At 46.8% G+C, this 26237-nt stretch overlaps 1 protein-coding gene across 2 annotated transcripts; it reads left to right on the plus strand.

The window, feature by feature from the left end:
* Positions 1-599: 599 nt before the first annotated feature.
* Positions 600-25473, plus strand: nt5c2b (5'-nucleotidase, cytosolic IIb). 2 transcript variants are annotated; one of them, XM_035404350.1, is made up of 18 exons: positions 600-738; positions 3867-3993; positions 5094-5167; positions 12808-12925; positions 13423-13518; positions 13947-14038; positions 14351-14408; positions 15271-15364; positions 15564-15617; positions 15769-15852; positions 16208-16249; positions 16855-16962; positions 17331-17397; positions 18489-18659; positions 19350-19401; positions 19615-19675; positions 20336-20512; positions 22361-25473. In XM_035404350.1, the coding sequence occupies exons 2-18, from the start codon at positions 3893-3895 to the stop codon at positions 22607-22609; spliced, it is 1698 nt and encodes a 565-aa protein (XP_035260241.1). In that variant the 5' UTR covers positions 600-738; positions 3867-3892; the 3' UTR covers positions 22610-25473. The 2 variants fall into 2 exon arrangements, with proteins under 2 accessions (XP_035260241.1, XP_035260242.1); XM_035404351.1 differs by lacking the exon at positions 600-738 and adding an exon at positions 803-1162.
* The last annotated feature ends 764 nt before the right edge of the window (positions 25474-26237 follow it).

The following is a 26237-nucleotide window of genomic DNA, read 5'->3' on the forward strand; positions in this document are numbered from 1 at the left end:
CATAGTATGACAGTGTTCCTGGACAGTCAATAAGGCTGTTCAGTTGCGATTGCTGGGGACTTTGGACTTCAGCATGGCTGGACAATTAGAGCTCTTCTTGTGTGTAGCAGCAAGCGAGTACCGTGTTCTAAACCTGGTGCAGAACTACCCATTTATTGCTCAAAAACAATATCAACATGTTTTTTTGGTCCCTGTGCTTGATTTGCACAAGCACACTAGAAGATATCAAATTAACACAACACAATTTAATAGCAACTGTATTTACCTCGTCTAGGAATTGAATGCAATCCAGCACATGCATCCCAATGCTTCTTCATAACGTGGTTATTTCAGATTAGCCTATTTTGTATTTTAAATAATGTGCATAAAACTTTTGTTAGCATTTTGGGCATGGTTTGTGCAAATTAATTTCAAAACATTCATTTACTTTAATATTAGTATAGTCTATTGGTAAAGGGTCAAGCCCCTCTAAATCAGGTCATTTTGAACTATGACATTTGAAGCCACCGTTCCTGGGTTTACGTACGTGACATAGTGTTTATTGACATAACTGGGTTCGGGCAGTGCTGCACGCCTGACGAAATTTGGCTCGAAGTCCAAGTTTCCCTAGCGGCGGCGAAGCACTACGCATCCAATGCGAGCGAACCCTCGCTTTTGTTATTGCCCCTTATGCATCTGGTTTGACACGCATGCTCAGATTTGCAGGCAGTGCAGTTGTTACTACGGTGGGAAAGAGAGGTGAGCGTAACAAATCTACTGTTATACAGTTGCTGTACCGTAACTGTCTACCTCTTTAAGTATTTGGTTTTGGTCTGTTGCGAGATAGCTAACTCGGTAACTTGTTAGCCACTCATTGAAACTGACAATATTGTTAAAAAATTTTAAAAAATTGTAGATAAACGCAGCTATATTACTAGGGCAGCAGACTGATTTCGATACAGTACGGTACCTTCAGAAAATGGTAAAACGGGAGTTAGCTAGCTAGCCTGCTTCACAAGCTATCAAAAGAAAATGAGCTGACTTGTTATCTTCCATAGCTAGGGAGCTGAAGTAAACCTGTCAGCTAGCGAGCTATGTTAGCGAACTCGTCGTTCATGTAAAGTTGAGGTGACGGGTACATTTTCGGCTATCAAAGGCGATATCAAATATGTTCTCTGTCCGGGTAACTACTTATATTTTCAAATATTTGCTGGCCTACTTGTGATGTTAGCTCATGGCTAGCTAGTCGAATGATTGTGTTCATTCTAACAAAACGCTTTCTCTCGCAGGTTTAGGATCGTTACATTTTCATTACTCACAAGGTAGCTAGCTAGTCTTTTCCTTGCTGTTAGTTTAGCAGATAGTAGGCTCACTTGGTTGTACCGTTAACTTTGGAAATGTTATCTTAAAATGGCAAAATATTTTTGTATACATTTTTGAATGAAATAGATTCAGTTTGGGAAATGGCAGACAGGAGCTCACAATGGGACGATATTTTTTCTAAGGGTTTTTTTAGTCACGGAAGTAACCTGACGTTACTTCAACTAAGATCTGTCTTTACTTGATGTGTCAGAAGTTAGCTAGCTAATTCCTAAATCATTTTTATCACACTAGACTAGAAGTAACGTTAATTTAGTCTAAGGTATTGCGTACTATGGTTGGCCAAATGTGTGTGCTTCCGAGTTCTAGCTAGGGTATCTGATGTTTAATTGTTATCTTTGACCTGGACAACATTGTTCTGACACGAAGACGTAACTAGCAACATTATGAAGGACCCAGAGGACCGACAGGACCCATGGGATGTTTTTTTAAAATACCGACACAAATTGGATGCAAGTAATGAGTAACAGTTAGCGAAGGGCAAGACTAGCTAATGCTATAGTTGTAGCATTTAAACACGATTGAGATAGCTATTACAATGCTAGCCTATAACATCCACTGTATCCAATATCGGTGACTTGATATTTCTTCACGAAGACCGAATGTCATTGGCAGTATCACAAGCGCGACCGGATACTGGGAAATTGAGCATCTTTGCAAAGGCATCGACCTACATCGCAAGATGCATCAGCCGCGATTGATTTGTTCTAAATAAGACGTAGAGAATGGATTTCACCTTTGGTTGATGGCGCATAATTCTTTCTGGTTGACTTCTCGCAGTGTTGATGGAAGTTAGCCAACAAAATTGACTTAATGTACGTTTAAAATGTACTCTAACCTTTGGGCATAGTAAAATTTTGTCTTGTTGGTTAGATTACTAAAAGACATTTATAGTTTAAGAAGCGTTTTATTCTAATTGATTGTATAGCTACAAAACACTAATGCATTCTTACATTAGGCAATGTGAGTCATTTATAGACCTATAAATGTATTTATATGGTCTTATTAAACGAAGCAAAAGATAACATGACCAACCTTCATACCTTGTAGCTAGTTTCCCAGACATGGAATAAGCCTCGTTCAAGTCTACGTAAATACTTTTCAGTGGAGATCTTCAATGATTTTTTCTTTAAAAAAGCTTTTTTTCTATAAAAGCTGCAATGTTGCATCCTACTGCTGAGAACTTTCTGCAATTTTGAATCAGACTTCTCTGTAAAACAGTTTAAAAAAAAAAAACTCAACAGGGAAACATGGCAAACATCAGCAAATAAATCTATTAAATATGGATTATTTCTCATTTTCTGAGATGTCTCATTTTAGACCAGTGAAACAGCTCAAATTCTTTTTTTGGTATCAGTTTGTTTTTCTCTCAGGAAGAGAATAAATTTGGGTCTGCCATTTGGTTGCTCTTTGGTTCAGTCCTCTGAAAAAAACTTTGTGGTACGGCCCGTCCGTGGGTAAACTGGTTGGGTGATGTCATCGCGTCTGGGCTCCTTTTCAAAGCCCTCCGGTTTCCTGCCTCGTCCGTAAGGAGAGCAGCTGTTGTGATGAGCCTGGTTCACCCCGAAGCTTCTGTCTCGTTTGCGTTTCCACCCGTGTCAGTTGTGATGTGTTTGGCCCATTCCAGCCATTGTTAGCCCATGCTTTATAAAATTGCCCAGATGACAATGCGCACTATGAAGGAAAACATCTGGGACTTGTGCAACACTTTTCAACCATTTTTACTTTCTTGTAAAAGACCAAAAATTGTCCACACTCCTAACGTGTAATCAGCTTTGCACTTATGCACTCTTTCCCAGTATAAGGTCACTTTTCTTGTAAAAGAAAAAAACAAAAAAAAAGAGGTATGCAGTTGTCTTCAGGAAATCACCCTGGGAACGAAAGCCAAATCCCATATTCAAAAGCCAAATGTAGTAAGCCTGCCTGATTACATTTCTGAAGTGGAAAAGGAGTATTAGTTTCTAGTATTTGTAGAAAAATTGACAAATACTCCAGCTTGCACTAAAAAGTCATATGCAGACCGCAAATAGCAATCTGTAATTGGCCATTTAATTGTGTCATTTAATGAGTAGATTCCGTAGATTTTTCGATTCAGTGATGCATGGCTAAATCTATTTCTATCTCTAATTTGGTTCTCTCACTTTTATATGGCTTATGAATTTTGGATGGTAACTTTTTAAAAGTAGTGACGCTTTACTGCTGTGTTTTTAAATCCCTAGGCCCCAACCAGCTTCATTTCCATTTGTGAAATTACACCTGCTTACTGGCGATCTATTTTTATTTTTCTGTTTATTCTCTATTTATACCCTGTGACTAAGCCGGTTTTTTTTTTCCTCCCCTTAAACACGAACTGCATGAATGAGGGCTTATAATGCAATGTGAGTGGCATTTAGGCTAGCGGTAATGGAAGAACAGGAAAACAACAGGAAAGAGAATGGCCTCGTTTGGGCGTTTGATCTGGGCCTTGTCCCTTCAGTAACACTTGTTGCTTTCCCGCCTTTCATCAGCTGATTGAATTTCAAAGGATTTAAAGATGACTACTTCATGGAGCGACCGATTGCAGAATTACGCGGACCTCCCCGCCAACATGGACGGACTGGCTATGAAGAAATACCGACGGGAAGCCTATCACAGGTAAAGATGGCGGGAGGCCGGGACGGAGAGCGGATTACGTAATGCGTTTGTTTTTTTGTTTTTTTTGTACCTCTCCAGTTGCGAGGAGTCGGGTCGCACCTTCTTTCTCGTTCTGCTGTATTTTGTCCAGCAGATAATTCTCTGGTCAGCCGACTTTTTTGACTGCCTGGGTGCCAGTCGACCGGAAAGTGCCCTCTGTCTGCAGGAAACCGCGGTAGAGCCGGCAGTGACCGGAATGTTCCGTTTGTCTTGCTTGCGTAATGCCGTGGGCCGGTGGGGGTCAGTGGTTCCGTGGTCGTGTCCCACGAGGCACACTGTTCACACCACAGACCGAACGACAAAAATGACACAATTCATGTATTTTTTTGCTGTATGTCTGTCTCCGTATGCTTAACTGGTGTTTGTCCGGAAATAATTTGAATGTTGTTGTCTTAAGTACTCTGCTTACGATTTGATGCTATTTCATATTTGGTGTCCATAAGTTTGTACTGACATAGGAGTAATGTTGGAGCGAACAAGCAACCCAAATAGTGTTTTGTAGTTTTTGTACATTCGTAACGATAATATTGTAGTTTATTTGTTATGATGTGGAATTATAATAAGATGATTGAATGTGCCAGACTGCCAGTAAGGTTAGTTAAGAGTTAATAAACAGCAATTCAATATGAAAAATATAATATAAATATGGTGTCACTGTCACTGATGGTAGAGAGCATTTAGCAAACTCCACAACTTGATTTTTCCATCTTCCTTTGTTTGCATGTTGACACCCAACGCTTAGTGCAATATAGCAACTATCAGAACAGTGTGAGCAGAAGCTTGAGTTGCAAAATATGAAGGTTGCTTCCCTAAAACACAGGCGGTGTTGCAAATGGCAGCGGCTCAGCGTTCACTGGGCATCTCCCTGTCTGTGTTCATTACCACGAAGAGCCAAGGGATTTCCATTAACAGTATGTCATTTTAATAGGATGCTTCATGAGCAAATGAGGTCAGCCCCATTTGCCACCCCCCCCCCCTCCCCCCCGAACCCCCCCGCCCTGCCCCCGTACGGTCACCTTTCCTACACCAGCCTGCTCACTGCATGTTTATCCTCTGCGCAGGGTGTTTGTCAACAGAAGTTTGGCCATGGAGAAGATTAAGTGCTTCGGCTTCGATATGGATTACACGTTGGCGGGTGAGTGCTTCTGGATGCTTCTCTCCCGTTCTTCTGGCGTGTCGGGTTCCGGAAGCCCATGAGAGGGCGATCCGGAACCCGCTGACCCCTGTGCTGTGTTTTCCAGCGGCATTAGCGAATTGGCTGACAGGGATGGGTCCACACGGTGTGACCGTTGGGAGGACTCTGCTGGGTTTCGAGCAGGAAGGGGAGAAGGTGACTTCCCATGCCTGGCAACTGCAGTGCAAAATGCCCACATAGCAGCGCGGTGTAATTAGGGTTGTTTTAAATGTCATCAGTTACAGATCTGCCTTTAGAACGAAAAAAAAAAAAACACACAAAAGAACTACTGTCTACTCATCGTCCACAGCGTTTTGAAATGCTCTGTAATTTCACATTTCAGATTGCACAAGGTCCTTTCAGTCCCTCAACCCTGGGCTAGCCTTACCCGGAATAAATAACAGTTTGTAAAAAAAAGAAAAAGAAAAAAGAAAACAACAAAATGGTAACTTAGAAAGTGCATTTTGGTGTAATAAGGACGATAAATGAGCTTTTTGAAATTTAGAATTGAATTATTTGCCTGTGTGAGATTGCCCACTCCTAGCTGTAGCAGGTAGATTGCTGAACAATTTCAGTGTGGATACCCGGAGAAAGAAAGATAGTGTGGATACCCGGAGAAAGAGGGATAGTGAAGATAACTGGAGAAAGAGGGATAGTGAAGATAACCGGAGAAAGAGAGATAGTGTAGTTAACCGGAGAAAGACTAGAGGGACATTGCTGGATATTTGCATGCTGGCCTGATTCGAGTCATTTCTTAGAGAAGCCCAGTGACTGGAGGGCTATATGGGGAAATCTGTCTCCAAATAGCCCAGCTTTGAGAAGTGGGCCATCTCCATGGCATCCAAATTGGAATGAGCCCATGGGAGGGGATCGCTTGCTACCTTTATGGTGGCCGACTTTTTCTGAATGCGAATTTGTGGAAGCTCAGCTGTTGACAACTACGTGTTTATGGCTATGTATAAGTAAGCGATAATGTTTGCAGGAAGGGGCTATAGCTTCATGCTGTTCTGTGATGGGGCAGCAGTTAGACGAGGCAATGTGGGGTGTCGCCTGATCGATTTATAGTGTACAGATCATGGGAATTGTAGTTAATTTCTAGTTAAAATGGTGCCACAGTGCAATACATGTCTGTCTATTATTACGCATTTATTCAGTTTTCTTATGCTGTCTGTTATGTGACTTTCAGTTCTAAAATATATAAACGTTGCCACTTCATGGTGATGGTAATGTTGATGATTGCTTATGTTATCTATGCAAGTACCATCATTTTTGGTTATCAGTTAAAAAACGTATAAAGGATTGGCATTTTTAGTCTGTTGAATGCAGTATAATGGTTAGGGAACTGGCCACATGACCTATAGTGAAAGATGTGCAAGTCATTCTGCATAACAGCCTGTGCTGAATGCCTGCACTGTATTTAGTTGACAGTTTAATGCAGTATATTTAAAAAATGATCTCACTAGATCCCTTGTTTTCAGTATTGCCATCTACCTGACAACAACAGAGCTAATGATTGCCCATGAGTTAGCGTTCTCATATAAACTACTCTGGTGTAGAGTATTTGGTTATTTAGCTAATAGATAGGCTAAGTTTAAAAATCTGTGGATTATTATCTGCTTTTTTGTTGTTGTTGTTTTTTTCAATAATTCTGTCATGCACACCCCTATTCCATGCAAAGAAGGTGAAGGAAAGCACATTAATAATAAAAACATTGGAATAATACTGCATGCAATAAGGAACCACCAACACTGCAGATGAAAATGAGAGTTTTCAATCAATCTGCCACTTGGACCTCAACCCACCGTTTGTCATTTCCGCTGGCCTGTTGAGTACCGAGCCCATGATAAATAGACGTGACAAACTTTAGATTTGGGTCCAACATTAGCTGTCGGTGCCAGAAACAGCCAGAAGGTCAGAGGTCTCGGCTCTTCTGGTCTTCGGCAGAGTGTCGACAGGTCCTCTTTTTGCATGCCCGCGCGGGTAAGGGCTGCCAATGAATTGCTGTAGAAACCAGAGCCATTCGTGGCGCAACTGCATCCACGCTCAGTGTGAAGGACTATCTGGACTATTTGGGGTCTGAAGCATTGATACAAGAAGAAATGGATGACTTCCAAGAATGGGCTTATTTTATACCCAAGACAGTAGTTCTATAGTATTGGTCTAGTCGTTGGTAGAAGCGGTGCTTGTTGCTGAAAACACACACACACGTACTCACATACACATGCACACGCACACGCATGCGCGCGCACACACACATACACACACACACACACACAGAATGAGAAAAATTGCTGAAAGACTTCAAGTGCAAATAAACGTGGTATCTTTTGGATCTTTTATTTTTTTGGATCTAAGTATTGTTTACAAAGTATTTCTATTCCAAGCGCACATTGCTGGACGAATCAAATGGAACCTGATTTGTCCAACCAAATACTTTCCCTGGGTTGTAATCTGGAAACCTTGGCTGCCTTTCACAGAAGGGTTGAACAGGTACCGGGTGACCACAGCAACATTATTTGTTATGCTTTGAGTCGTTTCCTTTTCCTTTGTTTGTGAGGAAACTGAGAAAACAGGAGCACTTACTCTCTGTAAATATGAGATCTTCCCTGGCTTACAGAAGAGAGAAAAGATCCCTGTCCTCTCTTCTGTGCAAACTGCTTCAAAATGGAAATAAATGGAAGAACTGCAATGCTCCTGGATAATTTTGCCAAGAGGCGGCACATAAATCGGGAATAAAATCGACCCAAATGTGTACCCCTGAGGGACTCCTCAGATACCAAGAGCAGTGAAGGATATTCTTTAACTGCCCCTGAAACCTGTATACCAGAGAGATGCTTAGTGAGCCGTACATTTCAGCAGGACCCCGCCACCATCACAGAAAGATATTTCAAATGCAGCCTAAGATGGAGGCGCCTGATTGACCAGCAGGGGTCGCTAGGGAGTGGTGAGATGCAGATTCTGATTGTCTGAACCCTCTGTAACCGTGGGCAACGCTACCAGCAATTATTCACCGCCCTGTTGAACGTCTAGCCGCAGGTGGCATGCGCACTGTTCGTACGGGGCCCGTCCGTGCACTGGAACACAGAGCCTTAACTTGATGAGCCACCCAGCAGCCCCTGTGCTGTGTTGTTTACCATGAAGTACGAGAATAGCCCACCTCTGTGTTTGAAGCGATACTGGCTCCAGATTCCCAGCTCAGCTCGCCAGAGCGTTTATGCGCGGTGTGCATAGTTATGTGTCAATTAGCGGCTGCCGCGGGGGGGACGGGGGGGGGGGGACGGGGGACTGAGAAAGTGGCTGTCTCGTGTGCCTGGCGGCGACGTGAGATGGACGATCGGGGGGGGGGGGGGTCTGTCAGTGGGAGAGAGGGAGAAATATGAGAATTTGTGTACAGGAGCGTGGGTGCCATAAAGCACGGCGACAGCGGCCTACGTGACCGCGCGGAGCCTGCCAGCTAACCCCGGGGGCCCGCTCGCACAGCGCGTGCCTCACATAAATCAGCAGCGAGCCGCTCGGTCCGCTAATTAAGGCGCTCGTGTTTACCGCCACTGTGCCACCTAAGGCCCAGGTCGAATGCAGGCTACCTGTCTGTGAGGGAGGAGTTACCGCCTGGGAGGGAGGGTTTCAGTCCGCAGGATGTCTCCTGTAACGTTACCCGATGGTTGACTCCTGTGGCTGATCGGTTGCCTGCTATGTGATTGGATGAGCCGTAGCCACGGCAGCTCAGCCGGCGGACTGCTGTGTGGAGAAGAAGGGGCCGGGTTTGAGAATTTCAGAGAACACCGCGGCAGGCTTTGGGCCCTTTAAATTGCAGTGGGACATTTCAAATTATGGGGGAAAAAAAACCCTTAGAAAAACAGAAAAAAGGATATTTAAATACCTGCAGCCTTTTTTTTTGTCATACGTGTTGTTTTTAATGTTAGTCCAATTGTGTGTTTTTACATGGCAACACAGTTTTTTTTTTATTGAATTATCATATGGTGTCAGCAGGCTAGGCCCTTCTCGTTTTTTTTTTTTTTCAATATGAAGACAATGCCTTGATTTTACTGCACACGTAATCCACACGGGTAATCACATTTTAGCTTTCCTAAACAAGCGGTACGTGTGACGGGCCGAAGGACCAGATTCACTAAAGGACTGTGTGAAGGAGTTAAGGGCTTGCAAAAAATGTGGATGGAATTTGTTAACTAGATGTGGTAGGTCAAGCTTGTAATTGACGGCCATTTTCAGGGAGAACACAACCGGACACCTTTGACCTAGATCCACTCCCTGTGATGTCTAATGTGCTGGTATCGGAGTACCTTTACATGGCTGTGCTGCTTTGGGTTTCACCATATCAGTTTTACATTTCTCACCTGTTTGTTCTGTGTGCCTCCATCAGGCAAATCAGGTCTTATTATCCCTTTAAGGTGTGAGGCCACAAATATGTCATTGGAATGTTCTTAACTGAACGTTCTAATGCTGAAGTCACAATCACTGCTGGTAACTGAATGCAATGGAGTTCTAGAACAATGACACTGAATTTTGAATGAACATTCCAAAAAACCTACTCATCAAATGGTTAGGTGTATCTCAACCTCCACCCACACATTTTGGCAAAAGTGTTACAAAATTCTCTTCATTTCAAACCTCATGTCATGAACATCGTGATGTGTTTTTTTTTTGTTTTTTTTACATTTCAGCATTTTATGAGTCACTGAATTTCATAATTTTCTGTGTACGTCATGCCATGTTTCATGTTTTGTTGAAGCTTTTTTTTTTTTTTTTTTAATTCATTTTTATCTTGTGTTCCCTTGGCGTGGGCCGGATAGCCTGCTGCCCTGCTGTGCCCTGTGACAGTCGGGTGGTTCTGGAGATTGACTGTGTAATTACCTGCCTTGCATAACTGCTCTCAGAAGCCATTAAGTTCAGACTGACAGTCTGCGCTGAGTCGGCATTTTGCCATCTCCGTTGGTAAATACAGCTCTCGCTGCTGTCCGCGGCCTTGCAGTAGGGCAGAGACCTTTTATGAAGCGTTTGCAGTTTTTTTCATCCCCGGTGTAAATATGATGTAGCTGTCTGTCGCATTTTATTTGAAGATCTTCTTTTGTTTTAAAGCAGTCAGACTTCTAAGATGTCTTGGAAGGAAACTGACTCAAATTTGCTTGAGGCGGCCAGTTGACTGTTGCGCGTATTGAAAACCCATCGATGGAAATAGACTGATGTGGGATTGCTTCTCGTGTGGAAAAAACAAGACCCACGTTGGGATTTCACAGACAGCACGATGGATAGGCTTTCCTGTGCCGTGAGTCCGATCTCAGAGTTTAATCTCTACGAGCAAAAGCCCACATACACGCGGCTGCTTCGTTACTGTAGAGATATTTGGACGCTCACGGTCATTGAAACCCTGTCTGACTGCCCATTCACGGTTGCGTCTGTATTTGGGCGAAAGTGCATAAAACAAGGTCACGCTCTTGGTGAGTTCGAGCGAGTCGAGCTGAACATTGAGCTCGAGACGCTCTGGCGTGGCCTGAAGTTGCTGCTTGCGGCCGCGGCGTCAGCGCGGAGCTTCGTACCCTGAACGGGGCTGCATCGCAGGTCAATGAGCGAACGCGTGTGTGTCTGTGAACGGGACCGCGGTGCAGCTTTCTCAGCCGACGGACAGGCAACAGAGGAGAGCTTTTACTGTCGCGTTTCTGTTAAAATGCGGGGAAAGCTCCCGCCAAGGTTTTTGGTCGTTGTGTTCCATTGGTGACCTGCCCTGTTCCTGGAGATCTACCGTCTGGTTTTCACTCCAACCCTAACAAAGCACTCCTCATTCAACAGCTAGTGCAGGGCTGCCCCACCCTGTTCCTGGAGATCTGCCGTCCTGTAGGCTTTCACTCCAACCCAAACAAAACACACCTCATTCAACAGCTAGAGAATGTTGTTCAGGTGCTAATTAGTAGAGTCAGGTGTGTCCCAAATCAGGGTTGAATTGAAATGAAGACCTGCGGGTTTGTAGATCTCCAGGAACAGGGGCGGTGACCGCCATCGTAATCGATAATGGAATCTGAGGTCAGGACTCAGAATGTGACACTGCCGTGTTCCGCAGCGCCGTCCCGCCACGCGCCTGCAATGGGAGAGCTCGCTAACTCACCGGAGGGCCAGGCCGAGATTGTGTACTTTGATCCCCCTCCCCGCTCAGCACCCCCCACCCCACCCCCCCGACCACCCCAAAGCAGTTAATAGAATGTTGAGTGACGTGGGCTTTTTTGCTTCAGAGTGCTTTTGTAGTGTGGGGGAGGGGGGGCGGGTAGAGGGTGCCAAAGATTGCCATGGCCAGTCCCAAGCCCGGTGGGGTTGTTTTTTTTGGTTATCTAAGCAGAGGGGCAGTGGGAATGCTGGTGGAAAGGGGACGTCTCAAAATAGGTTTCTTTGTAGCGGGGCACGGCGCGATGTGAAAGGGGAGTTTGGTTGGGGGGGCGGGGCACAGGGGGGGCTGTTATTTGCGGCAGTGGGCTTATGAGTCCTCTGGGCTTCGGCTGGCTCTGATTTCCGCTCCCCCCCCCTTCCCCCACCCCCCCGGCCCCCCTCACCACGGTTAAATTGACGCAGCAGGGCCTCCGGGTCCCGGACGAGCGCTGTGCGGGCCCCCTGGCCTTCGGAGGACGGCCCCTTGGAGACGGCGCCTTGCACGGCGACCGTTCTCATGGCAACGGCTGCCTCTTTATCCGCTCGTCGGGGTGAATGGGCTTCCCAGAGCGGCGGCGGCCAACGCGGAACACGGAACACGGAACACGCACAGGCAGACCCCATTTACTCTCACATCACCCTCCATTTCAGCCGGTTCTGCGCGGTGCTGTGAAAATGCATAACTAATAACTCTCTAAATATGAATCTGAAAGCGTTATTATACACAATTCAGAGTGCAATCAGAAGTTGAATTGAGCAGGGACCAGGAGAATTAAATTTGACATTGTTGAGAGAGGTCCTAAATTACAGTTCATGCGATAGGAAAGTGAAAATGGCTTGTGATAGTGTAATAGCTTAACAAACACTGTCTGGATCTACTCATTAAGCCAAAGCAGTAAAACAGAAAGAAATAAGCACATGGATATATAGACAAAAAAGTAGGGAGTACGAAATCATATTGTGTAAATGATATGGAAAAACAAAATCCCGTTTTTAATTTGGATTGGCACGTTCAGAATTGATTCATACTGAATCAGTGATGAAGCCAAATGTTGAAGCTTATTTCAGGCTGTGTTATGTTGGTATAAAACAGGACGGGTGGGGGGGCGGGGGTGCTTCAGTGAATCCACCCACACATTTGATGCATGGAAGTCAGATCTGTGTGTGATTTTGAAGGCCATAACTTTATTTACTGTAGTTGCATTTTAAAAACATTTTAGAACCCTCTGACGCCACATATGCTTTGTATTGTACAATGTATAGATGCAGTATGTATATAGAAAGCTAATTCTCTCTTGCACAGATGGTAAGGAATAATTACAGGAGCATGACTGATACAGTGTGACAGTATGACGAAAATACCAGGATGCAATTCATTCTTGAATTTGGAGTTCTTAAATAAAGCAAAATAAATATTCAGCGGCTTTGTCGTTCCTGTTCTTCTGCAGTATATAAGTCCCCTGAGTATGAATCCCTGGGGTTTGAGCTGACAGTTGAGAGGCTGGTGTCCATCGGCTATCCTCAGGAGCTCCTCAACTTTGTCTACGACCCCGCCTTCCCCACCAGGTGAGCAGCAGTGACTTTCTGCCGTACTGAGTGACTTTCTGACAAATTCAGTGACTTTCTGACAAATTCAGTGACTTTCTGACATGATCAGTGAATTTCTGACAAATTCAGTGACTTTCTTACATGATCAGTGACTTTCTGACATGCTCATTTATTTGTTGCAGCAGTGTAGTTTAATGAGTAGGGAACTGGGTTTGGAGACTAGAGGTTGCAGGTTTGATTCCCAGGTTATGCACTGTCATTGTATCCTTGAGAAAGGTACATCACTAGGTCAGTGAGTAGCAGTGTGGAGCAATTACTCCTAGGATTGGAGGTTTGAATCCTGGGGCACAGCTTTGCCTCAGTTGCTGCTATAGGAGCATTTATTTGAGGCATTGTTGATAACAGTCCTGGGTCATGACTTTGTAGTATGTTGTGACATTTTCTACCGTGGTAAAATACTGCTGCCAGAGGTATAGACATGTTAAAAATGTCCCTGTCTCTCTACCTGACTGCAGGGGCATGGTGTTCGACACGCTGCATGGAAACCTGCTGAAGGTGGATGCTTATGGGAACATCCTGGTCTGTGTCCATGGGTTTGAGTTTCTACGTGGGTAAGTGCATTCCATGAGTTTTTCTTTTCTCTACCCGCTTCAGAGAGTATCAGAATTACTACCGGTTGTAGTTGCTTCAGAGAGTATCAGAATTACTACCGGTTGTAGTTGCTTCAGAGAGTATCAGAATTATTACTGGTTGTAGTTGCTTCAGAGAGTATCAGAATTACTACCGGTTGTAGTTGCTTCAGAGAGTATCAGAATTACTACCGGTTGTAGTTGCTTCAGAGAGTATCAGAATTATTACTGGTTGTAGTTGCTTCAGAGAGTATCAGAATTACTACCGGTTGTAGTTGCTTCAGAGAGTATCAGAATTTTTACCGGTTGTAGTTGCTTCAGAGAGTATCAGAATTATCACCGGTTGTAGTTGCTCACACAGACTTTCTGGTCTTAATCTGCTCTTGTTTTTTTTTCCATTGACTGTTTAGGCCTGAAACCAGAGAGCTCTATCCCAACAAGTTCATCCAGCGAGACGACACTGAGCGCTTTTACATCCTCAACACTCTCTTCAACCTGCCAGGTAGTGCTTCAGTTGGTCACTTTTTTTCCTCACGTGTAAATACGCGAAGTAGATGTTAGATACTATCTAGTCTGTGTGTGTTCGGAGCACTAGGTACAGTTTAGTCAGAAAATGGCGAGTATTGTTGGGCTGAAAGGCCAGTAAGTATGAGTGCCTTGTTCAAGGGTGCAATGACAGTAACCCACAAACTTTGAGTTTCAAGTCCAGTGTTTATACTACACTGCTGTGTGATGCATAGCTCCTTCTGTAATACTGCTGTGGCTATTCTGCATTGCATTTTGTGTGATAACAGCCCTCTGTCTTGCTCCTCAGAGACCTACCTCTTTGCGTGCCTAGTCGACTTTTTCAGCAACTGTGATCGATATGCAAGGTAAGAGTGCCTCTCTGTCTGTCGTACTGACAGAGGGGGGAAAGTCCACGGGGTCAGAAAGTAAAAGTCCTGCCGTGTTTTTCTTCCACCTATGAGCTCAGCAAGCTGATTTCACTCATTGGCTCTACCTCCTGGCTGAGGAATGGTGCTAATCAGCTAATCCCGGTGGGAGAAAATACTGGGGAGGAATTTTAATTTGTGAACCTGGATTGATTTGCCCAATGATAATATGGTAAAGAAATGGTTAAAAAAAAGTGTACAAGTACAGCATACCAACCTTCTAGATGCCCGTTTGTTTCTCTGCTCTGGCGAAACAGGCAGCTGGCATCGTCACGGCAACCACTCCCACTCTGGGTACAGAGTGTACTTTAGCCTCAGGACTTGCCAAATAAGACAACCAAAATAATAAAAAAAAGAACAAAACTGAATTATGGGGCAGTTTCTTTTGAGCTGTAACCACAATTATAGGAGTACTGGGAAGACCTGTTTGCTGCTGTCTGTGAACAGGTGCTTTTTTTACTGTTTATGTATTGGAGACCGTATTATCGGGCTGAAACGTCTGGCTGTTTTGAACGCCGCGGTGGCTGAATGGTCGTTGTTCAGGCGTAAATAAAGCAGGAAAGGGCTGATATTGGGAACAGAACGAGCCGAGCGCTGTGTGGAGCGCGGAAGGGACGCGCGGGCCCTGAAAGGGCTTCTGGTCTCTTCGGGGGAGAAAGCCGGCCTGTTAGGCTTGAGATCCCCATCAAGGGGGGGGGGGGGGACGTTCTACTTAAGCCAGCATGTCTGAAACTCAGTAATGTGTGAAGCTCAGTTCAGCCTCCCTAGCGGTTTTTTAATGTACCCCCCTCCCCCCCTTCAGCTGTGAAACAGGGTTTAAGGATGGAGACCTCTTCATGTCCTTCAAGAGCATGTTCCAGGACGTCCGAGACGCAGTGGACTGGGTCCACTTTAAGGTAGGCCTGCTCTGACCGCACCCACCATTTTGACTGGGTTTCTCTGTCATTTTTGGAACTTTTTTGTATCTTCGAGTATACACAATGGAAGACAAAGATTGATGACACATCACCAATTTTCCATCATGTCAGCAGTTTTCATAAATATCACTACATTTATATGAAAAAATAAAAATATAGTTATGTCTTGTCTTTTCAGGGAACGTTAAAAGTGAAAACTGTAGAAAACCTGGAGAAGTACGTGGTGAAAGATGTGAGTACCCAGTACACAGTGACAGACACCGTCTGTAGTCCATGTCCGTTGTTGAGTACCCCAGTGACAGACACCGTCTGTAGTCCATGTCAGTTCAGCCTCACGGTTGAGCTACTGACACTCTGTCCGTATCCCCCCCCCCCCCGCACAGGGCAAACTGCCTCTCCTCCTCAGCAGAATGAACGAAGTGGGCAAAGTGTTCCTGGCCACCAACAGTGACTACAAGTACACAGACGTGAGTCATCCCCCTGACTGTTTTTCTAGGCTCTTAGGGCTGCTGACTGCCTCCATTTACATCCCATAATGCTGTGCAAAAACCGTACCAGGAAGTTAGGTTCATGTTGCCGACTGAATCGCCCCTTAAACCAGGTGTTTCTTAGTACCAACTGTTTACTTCCGTTCAGCGCATAAAGTGCGATTGCTTTTTATTAACATTGGATTTTACAGCTGACTAATTTGCTGTGTGCTTAAATGTATCAGTGCGTATATGTGTAGATTCATTTTTTGTACAGCCCATGTTAGATTTTTAAGTGTGGATATTGCCAGTCCGGTCTGATTAATCCAAGTTTCTTCCTGTTTTTTTACTCCAGAAAATCATGACATACCTTTTTGATTTTCCTCACGGGCCAAAGGTTAGTGGATATTATTCAGTTATTATTCATTGTCTTGTTTTTGTTTTCATTTTGGTTGAGAACATTTGTTCTTACTTTGACTCAATCACCAAGCTGAGAGAGTGAAGACAAAGTGTGAGCTGAGTGGGGTGTGTTGAGCAGAGTATGCTAAGCGGAGTGTGTTGAGTGGAGCGTGTTAAGTGGAGCATGTTAAGTGGAGTGTGTTGAGCAGAGTATGCTAAGCGGAGTGTGTTGAGTGGAGCGTGTTAAGTGGAGCATGTTAAGTGGAGTGTGTTGAGCAGAGTATGCTAAGCGGAGTGTGTTGAGTGGAGCATGTTAAGTGGAGTGTGTTAAGCGCAGTGTGTTAAGCAGAGCGTGTTAAGTGGAGTATGTTAAGTGGAGCGTGTTAAGCAGAGCGTGTTAAGCTGAGTGTGTTAAGCAGTGTGTTAAACAGAGTGTGCTAAGCAGAGTGTGCTAAGTGGAGTGTGTTAAGCAGAGTGTGCTAAGTGGAGTGTGTTAAGCAGAGTGTGCTCAGCTGAGTGTGTTAAGCAGTGTGTTAAGCAGAGTGTGCTAAGCAGAGTGTGTTAAGTGGAGTGTGTTAAGTGGTGTGTGTTTCTGTGCTGCAGATGGGCATGGCTCATCGGCCGTGGCAGTCCTACTTCGACCTCATCCTGGTGGACGCGCGGAAGCCCATGTTTTTTGGGGAGGGCACAGTGCTCAGGCAGGTGGACACGGTGAGTGTGGGACGGGACGGGGACCGTGGGACTGGGGCAGGGGGACATGGTCAGTGTGGGACGGGACGGGGACCGTGGGGCTCAGGCAGGGGGACATGGTGAGTGTGGGACGGGACTGGGACTGTGGGACTGGGGCAGGGGGACATGGTCAGTGTGGGACGGGATGGGGACTGTGGGACTGGGGCAGGGGGACACGATCAGTGCGGGACGGGGTCTGGAGGGGTGCTGTAGCTGACGGGGTCTGTAGGGGTGCTGTAGCTGACGGGGTCTGTAGGGGTGCTGTAGCTGACGGGGTCTGTAGGGGTGCTGTAGCTGACGGGGTCTGTAGGGGTGCTGTAGCTGACGGGGTGGTGTCTCTGCTGTTTCAGGCGACGGGGCGGCTGAAGATCGGGACCTACACCGGACCCCTGCAGCACGGCATCGTGTACTCTGGAGGTAACGGGTTCAGATCCCGCTCGGGGCTTTTGGGTTCAGATCCCGCTCGGGGCTTTTGGGTTCACATCCCGCTCGGGGCTTTTGGGTTCGGATCCAGCTCGGGGCTTTTGGGTTCACATCCCGCTCGGGGCTTTTGGGTTCGGATCCCGCTCGGGGCTTTTGGGTTCAGATCCAGCTCGGGGCTTTTGGGTTCAGATCCCGCTCGGGGCTTTTGGGTTCGGATCCCGCTCGGGGCTTTTCCTGTTTGCAGTTTGCGCCGTGTTTCTCCCCGTGTCCCCGTGGGTTTCCTCCGGGTGCTCCGGTTTCCTCCCGCAGTCCAAACACATGCCGGTCAGGTTAATTGGACTGTAAATTGGCCCTAGTTACGAGTGTGTGAGTGAATGGCGCGTGTGCCCTGCCGTGGTTTGGTGATCTGTCCGCTGGGTATTCCCGCCTCTCGCCCAACGCTGGTGTGTATGCAGGCTTGTGTTTCCACCAGTCCCCCTGCCTCTTACCCTAATTAGCTCTACACATCAGTGCTGGGTCACTCATAGACCAGAGCCCAGTAAAATGTTTCATAAACGGTTATTATCGGATTGTGCTTCTGTCATAGCTCTGATAAAATGGCCAGCTCATGCGTATGATTGCGGACACTCAAACAGCAGAAGTTGGCATCAAACTCAGACACAGAAACGGCCTTCCTCGCCCTCTCCTGGGTTTACTGGATGGACTTTCACACCAGAAATGATCCAATTATCAGTTCAGAGGCAGGAGTTGCGTTGTAAATGGCTGGCAGATTAACTCGTATGTGGGGAGTGAATATGAGGTTACACCTGAGATGAGCACCAACAACACCCCTTGATAACATCCTCAGTGTCCTATCGCCTGGGGCGTAAGTGTTCAGGGTGCGGGAGGTGGGGATCCAGAGGGTGTGGTGGACGGGGCTTGTGGTGTGGGCAGGGCTTATGGGTGGGTGGGGCTTGTGGTGTAGGTGCGGCTTGTGGGTGGGCAGGGTTCGTAGGGTGGGTGGGGCTTTTGGGGCAGTGCTTGTGGGACAGGGTGGAGCTTGTGGGATGGGCGGGGCCCTCTTAACATTCCACCGCACCCCCCAGGCTCCTCAGACATCGTGTGCGACCTGCTGGGGGCCAAGGGCAAGGACATCCTGTACATCGGGGACCACATCTTCGGGGACATCCTCAAGTCCAAGAAGAGGCAGGGCTGGAGGACCTTCCTGGTGATCCCAGAGCTGGCCCAGGAGCTGCACGTGTGGACTGACAAGAGCTGTGAGCCCCGCCCCCTTTCTCTCTCTCTCGCTCGCTCACTCTCTCTCTCTCGCCCTCTCTTTCTCTCTCTCTCGCTCGCTCACTCTCTCTCTCGCCCTCTCTTTCTCTCTCTCTCGCTCGCTCACTCTCTCTCTCGCCCTCTCTTTCTCTCTCTCTCGCTTGCTCACTCTCTCTCTCGCCCTCTCTTTCTTGCCCTCTCGCTCACTCACTCGCTTTCTCTCTCTCGCCCTTTCTCTCGCTCTCTCTCTCTCGTTCACCCTTTCTCGCTTGCTCGCTCGCCCTCTCTGACCCTCTCTCTCTCTCGCTCGCCCTCTCTGACCCTCTCTCCCTCTCGCTCGCTCTCTCTCTCTCTCGCTCAGCCCTTATCTGCGGGGTGATGCAACGCCTTATCTCCCGCAGCCTTCCTGGGACTGCCGATGGACGGCAGCTTAATGGTTAACTTGCTAACTTCACTCCATGTGTGTGGCCAGGAAAACTGAAGAGTTCATCAGTGTGGACTGTACCTGTACAATAAATAGCATAAATAAATAAAATGGATGCACGCAGAAGGCGGCACTGTCAGTGTTTGGTAGGCGATGGGTTTGCTGTGCGGCCCTGTGGTCGTAAATAACGGAGATGATGGGAGGAGCAGTGCATGCTGGGTACGCCAATGCTGACGTGTCCCTGTCTGTCTCTCTTTTTTTTTTCCAGCCTTATTCGAGGAATTGCAAAGCCTGGACATTTTCTTGGCAGAGCTGTACAAGTGAGTACGACCTCTGTGGCCTACCACCACCCCCCCCCCCCCCCGCCCGCCGCCACCCCGGTGGTTCCCTTCTGGCTGCCACACGAGGACGGTACAAAGTCTAAGGGTCCCGGTGAACAGTGCTGATAAGGCAGAAAACCGGCCCGGGTCTATTTTTGGACGCGTGGCGCTCACTGTCTCTCACTGTCCGTCCGTCTGTCCGTCTGTCTCCAGGCATCTGGACAGCAGCAGCAACGAGAGGCCGGACATCAGTGCGATTCAGAGACGCGTTAAGGTACCGCCGTCTCCCCCCCCCCCTGCACCCCCCCCCCAAAAAAACAAAACACAAAAAAAAAAAAAAGAGGTGAATGCCCATCTGGACAATGATGTGTTTAAAAATAGGTGTTAGAAGGAAATATATGTTGTTCTCTGTACGTTTTTTATCAGTTGTGGTGGATTATGGAGAGCTTCCCCATCCTGTTTGCATTTACCACAACATAACGGAGTATTTCGTAAGAGGGGTAAGAGGAAATGTCAATAGACTAGTTAATGTGCATCTGCATTTCTCAACCCGCAGTTTGTTTCGCCCCCGAACACAGGCCGCTGGCAGTCCGCTACCGGGAAGCGCCAAAGGCATGGCGTGTAAATCGCGACTGTTTACACATTCTGCCTCTCAGCGCTCACTCTGCACACGCAACACTAGACTGCTCCAGAGATAAAGCTAACTTCTGAAACAGCTTCATTCATCTTTGTTTTATTCATTTGTTTGAACATTTTAATCTCTGTATTGATAGAAAAATGTAAGAATGTATGTGAAGACACACCATTTACTGGCGGCCTGTTGTACAGTTAACGATAACCGATGACTGCGATACGCAGACGTAAACAAAAAAATACGCGTGGCGGCCGCCCGGTTGAAATAGCCAATGAGCGAAGAGCTCGTGTCTCCTCACAGAAAGTGACGCACGACATGGACATGTGCTACGGCATGATGGGAAGCCTGTTCCGCAGCGGCTCGCGCCAGACGCTCTTCGCCTCGCAGGTGATGCGCTACGCGGACCTGTACGCCGCGTCCTTCATCAACCTGCTGTACTACCCCTTCAGCTACCTGTTCCGCGCCGCGCACGTGCTGGTGAGTACCTGCCCCCTGACCCTAACCCTACCCCTACCCCTACCCCTTCAGCTACCTGTTCCACGCCGCGCACGTGCTGGTGAGTACCTGCCCCCTGACCCTGACCCTAACCCTGACCCTAACCCTAACCCTACCCCTTCAGCTACCTGTTCCGCGCCACGCACGTGCTGGTGAGTACCTGCCCCCTAACCCTAACCCTACCCCTTCAGCTACCTGTTCCGCGCCGCGCACGTGCTGGTGAGTACCTGCCCCCTAACCCTAACCCTACCCCTTCAGCTACCTGTTCCGCGCAGCGCACGTACTGGTGAGTACGAGCCCCCAATCCAACCCAGGGTGTACTCAATGGTGCACTGTACTCATTAGGGGGACTGGGCTTACGACTGAGGTTGCAGGTTCGATTCCCAGGTGAGTGACGTACTGAAGCTGAGCTGCTTCTGCAGACACCCGGCTGTGTAAATGGACGGTGCGTAGGGAACGTACGGTTTGCTGCGGCTAAGAGCGCACGCTAACCCTCCAGAGTGTGAATGGACAGTGCGTAGGGAACGTGCGGTTTGCTGCGGCTAAGAGCGCACGCTAACCCACCAGAGTGTGAATGGACAGTGCGTAGGGAACGTGCGGTTTGCTGCGGCTAAGAGCGCACGCTAACCCACCAGAGTGTGAATGGACAGTGCGTAGGGAACGTGCGGTTTGCTGCGGCTAAGAGCGCACGCTAACCCGCCGGAGCGTGACTGTGAGGAGACGAGGACAGCAGACCCCTGATGCTCTCCAGGCCCAGCGATACGCACCCCCGCTCTGGGCGCTCGCTCCGTTATTAGGGATCTGCTTCCTGTCTGAACTGCCCCTCTTCAGCTTTGATGTCCCGTCCAGCCAAAAGCCTGGAGAACCGCTTCTCCTTCTCACGGTCAAGTCTCTTGTAATGTTCTTTTCTGCGATGCCAAATCCCTTAAGAACCGTCTTATGCTCTAACACGCATTCAGAGAGTCTCGGTACAGCTTCTGCCTCTGTCATGCGAAATGAGTGTAATCGCACTGAGACAGGCTTCAATTTGAATAGTCACAATGCATGCGCTTATTTTGAATAAGTGCATCAGGGTGGGATATTTTTTGTATAGGGCTGCATTTCAGACGGCTTATTTAGAGGTATTTTACTCAGCAGGGGAAAGCGTTAGTTTGGCGAGAGTGAGTGTGGGTGTGTAACGCTGTGGCGGCTGATTTCCTAACGCTCACAGATGTCATGTAACGGCCTCTTTATCTCGCTGCAGAAGAGCTCGATCTGGGTTACGCACACAAAAAAAAAAAAACCCAGATAAACCAGATGACCTGAAAATCTCTCTGATGGCCTAAAGCCACATCTTGGCTCAGCTGATGGGTGCTGGCAGGTGTGCAGTGAAAGAGGAATTGGGAAATTGTAAAAGTGTGTACTTCTTGCATGAAAGAAGTGAATTATGTCACACCATTCAGTATGAACTTCAGAAGAACTTAAGGCTGCAGACTGATGAGAGCAGGTCAGTCAGCTCATCTAGGCTTGCAGTTTACCTATATACGCATAGGGCCGGTTTCTCAGGCGCAGATTAAACTTGGTCCTGGACTAAACTGAGGCTTAGTCCTGGACTAAATTGAGTTTTGTTCGGGAGAATCTCCATTCAAAATTGAATGTAGTCTAGTGCTAGGCTGAACCTGTGTGTGAGTACTGTACCTTATCTGACCCGTGGTCTGTAGTTGTCCCAGCGACGTTCCGTGTGCGTGATTGCAACTTCGCTTTGAATAAAAGCGTCAGCCAAGCGGGATGTAAAACGGTGAAAATTTTGTGGAAACGTGGAAACATGCCCTGCGTTCCCCTGTCCCCCAGATGCCCCACGAGTCGACGGTGGAGCACGCGCACGTGGACATCATCGACACCGAGTCGCCCTTGGCGACGCGAAACCGCCACGCGATGGACTGCAAGGACTTCGACTGCAAGCGCAACCAGCTGACGCGCTCGGTCAGCGAGATAAAGCCGCCCAACCTGTTCCCCCAGACCCCGCAGGAGATCACGCACTGCCACGACGAGGACGACGACGAGGAGGAAGAGGAGGAGGAGGAGGAGGAGGAGGAGTAGAAACAGTAAGCTTTGAGCACAAGGAGTGACCGTTTGTAGTGCTTCCTGATAGGAACCCCATTGTAGAGGGAGGGAGTGTAGAGAAAGGCATTTAGACATATTGGTTACACTTTATATATGGAAATTTAAGTACTTATTTTTCATTTTACTGTTTGTAAATGTATATAACAGATTAGGCCCCCTCATTTTAGATTGTTTTATTTTTATGCAATACAGTTAATTTTGTGATACTATGATTAGTTTTCCGGGGGGTCGGACAGGAGTGGGTGAGGGTTTTTGACCAAACTCAAGCGGTCGCTTTAGCTGACATGGGTAACCCTATGATTAATGGTTGTCCTGTCAAAGAAAAGACAAAAAAAAAAAAAAAAAAAAACACTTCTGGTTTTTCTTTTTTTCTTTACCTGCAAACAGGTAGTAGAAACTCCAGTTTTCCTTTTGTGTTTACACTCTAAACCATGATGTATGCAAAACAGTGTGAAGCAACGTGAACTTGAAGGCCGAGAGTTCTCACAACGGTAGACTCTACCGTACGCTCATGGATTCGTGGCTATGTACGTTCTGCAGAACGGAACCGCCCGGTCTTACGGTCCTGTGCTGATGTAGCTCGTGCATTTCCATCGATCATGGTCCAGTTTTAATTTGTTTTTTTGTTTTTTTTGATTGACATTTTGAGATAGCTGACTGTCTCGCTACTGTGCTGCAAAGCCTCTGCTTAAACGAAAAGTCCTGCCTTGGGTGTGACGGCTTTGCCCAGCCCCACCGTGTTAAAGTACAGCATACGTGCGTTTCAGCTGCGCAAAGCACAAACATTATCGTTCGTAGGTTTCCTAGCGAAGATATATACCAATATAGCATTTTTACTCTAACAATAACAAAAACACAGAAACAAAAAAAAAAACAGCACATAGTTTAGATTTTTAGACTTTGGCTGCAGTGTGCATCGTTGGTAGAAAGCACAGGCTGCCCTCTGCTGTACAGTTATGGTACTGCATCCTGTGATGCTAGCATGCTAGCATTTACTGAGCCGCCTGCTCCAACTCAGTAAACATGGCTGCCGCCCGCTGCTGCTCTGTCGTCTCACTTTCGCTGAACACGCAGGCGTTTGGGTATCCTCAACGTCGCTGAGCGTCATTCAGAGACTTCAGTCACGCAGCTCGTGTGCTCTCCGTTCGCTGCTCTTTCTACGAGTTTGAGTTTGAGTTTGAATGATTGTAACTATGGAAACTCTGTATTGTTGTTATTATTGTTATTATTTTTATTTTTATTTTTTTACCTGAAGTGTAACGTTGCAGCTGATTTTTTGCAAGGCGATGACAGCTTAACGCAACTTGGGTGAGCTCGCCGTCCTCGCGTCGCCGTGGGAACGTAGCGTAACTGTGACTGAATGACTCTGTCTGTACATAGACTCTGGGGACCCCCCCCCCCCCCCCCCCCTGCTGGGAGAAGGCCATCCTTGGAGGGCCTGTAGATACAGCCTGAATTGGCCCGTTTGAGCTCCCCCCCCGCCCCCCCCCCCCCCCCCCCCCCTTCCGTTCTCTCAGACCACAGAGGGGCCTTCCTGCACGAGTGAAACTTTGGCCTCTTGACCCCCCCCTGGAATGCGGCAGGGTGAAGGAGGGACTGCCTCTGTGAGCTGCTCAGGCGAGCTCGTCACCGTCGTGTTTGAAATATGCACACTGTTCTTTTTTTTAATACCCCCCCCCCAACGCATTGCCGAGCGTTGTGCTGAATGACATACTAACCTCAGTCTTCTAACTGATGCAGTGTTGTGACAGTGCGTAGGATGGGAATGAGATCAGGCTTCAGAAATGAAACTGTTTTTTTTTTTTTCGTTTTTTCTAAAGGGAAACAGGATGTATGTGGAGTGAGTTCACAAACGGACAAATCGCTTCACAGCTCCTGTGCTTTTTGTCAGCCCCCCCCCCCCCCGCCACACAGCGAGCATGATAAGTACACAAGTGTTCATCTTGGACAGAGTAACCGAATGTATGAAGACAAGGGGGTAGGCCCTGTTTTTGAAGCTATGCTGGTTACATCACGTTAGTTCCAAGTCTTATTTACAGGACAAGAGAAGTGGAATTTAAGACTCAGCTCTTAAAGTCATTATTTTTTACCTTTGCCTTTTCAAGAAGGGCAGTATGGGAGTCCTGCCTGTTTGTGAAGCCACAAAGCATGCAAAGCTGTCCATTTCACACTGGATTGTGAAGGTTAGCTGGTTCAGAGAGAGAGAGAGAGAGAGAGACGAGTGGAACTCATTCTGAAAAACGTGTTTCCAAGCGGGGAAGCCTTGAGATCTGAGGACATTCTACTCTCTTAACAGCAATAGCAAATCAAGCAGGCAGAAAAGCTGGGATCTCATCAACTGGAGCAGGAAAGTCGAGGAATGGATCCCTGCATTTAGCAATGCAACTTCCCGTTGTGGTTTCCTCCTATGTTATATGGCTAAATCCAGCTGTATATAAACTTTCCTGACTTCAATGTCATGTTTTTTTTGTTTTTTTGAACTCCCATACATTTCTGTTCCCATAATATTTTAAACTGTAGCACTAACGGTTTCAGAGTTCATGCAGAGGAAATAAACTGAAGTAAACTGTCCCTGTCATACAGGTAAATGTAAAACGGTTTTAGAAAATGGCGTGTTACACACACACATTTCCCTAAACGAAGACCGTAGGGTGCCAAAGCCTTTATCATGCATTGGTTTAAAAAAATATATATATATTTTACAAAATAGTTTTGTGCATGTTATACAGTAGCTCTTACGTTTTTAAAGGACCTGTTAGTTTTGTTTCCTAAAAGAGTATAATTAAAAGTGTACATTTAGGATGTGTCATTTTAATGTAAAATAAAGCTTATAACTTACAGCCTTGTGTTTCTTTCTTAAGTGTTTCAGTTATACATGGTGCAAAGCGCTTGGCACGTATGTGTGTTTATTCTTGTAAAAAAAAAAAAATTTTAATAAAAAACTAAAAACTCACATGAAATTCACTGTTAAATTCACATGAATTCTGAAGTGAACCGTTTCAGTGGGAGGTAAAAGTGGACTCTTTCCATCTGGCGTGGAGATGAAGTATTTTGTGTGGAAGTATTTCGGCTCTGGAAGCGGGCCACGGTGGCCAGTGCAGGACGGCCGTTAATACGCTCATTGCGGCTAATGTCGCGCGACGCTGCCAGTTTCCATTGAAGTTTCATTTAGCGGGAACTCCGCTGGGATCGCCCCGCCAGAATTCCCGCCAGAAACTATAAATCTGACAGACGGGGACACATCAGAAACAAGCCGTCAAAGAGAGGAACCGCATCTCTTTATAGTCGCTTATAAACTGTCCAGACGTGCAGCGGTGGAAACTATTCAGCGAATCTCAAGGTTAGGCTACAACTCGCATGCCACGCCCGCATGCCACGGCTAAGCTTTCTCTGAATGCTTTTTTTGAATGTTTACATCATCTCTGATAACACACTCCTGGAAAAGTCAGTAAACGATCACTGAAGCAGAGCTGAACTTGATTTTCTTTCTTTAATTGGCACCCATTAGACATCCTTAGCCATTGGCCACTGTCTGATGTTCATTGAGAAAATCATTCAGTATCAGCCAATAGCATTATTTTATGCCCCCCACCCCACCACATAT

This window comes from Anguilla anguilla, chromosome 2, assembly GCF_013347855.1.
Source record: "Anguilla anguilla isolate fAngAng1 chromosome 2, fAngAng1.pri, whole genome shotgun sequence".
In the NCBI taxonomy this organism is placed as follows: domain Eukaryota; kingdom Metazoa; phylum Chordata; class Actinopteri; order Anguilliformes; family Anguillidae; genus Anguilla; species Anguilla anguilla.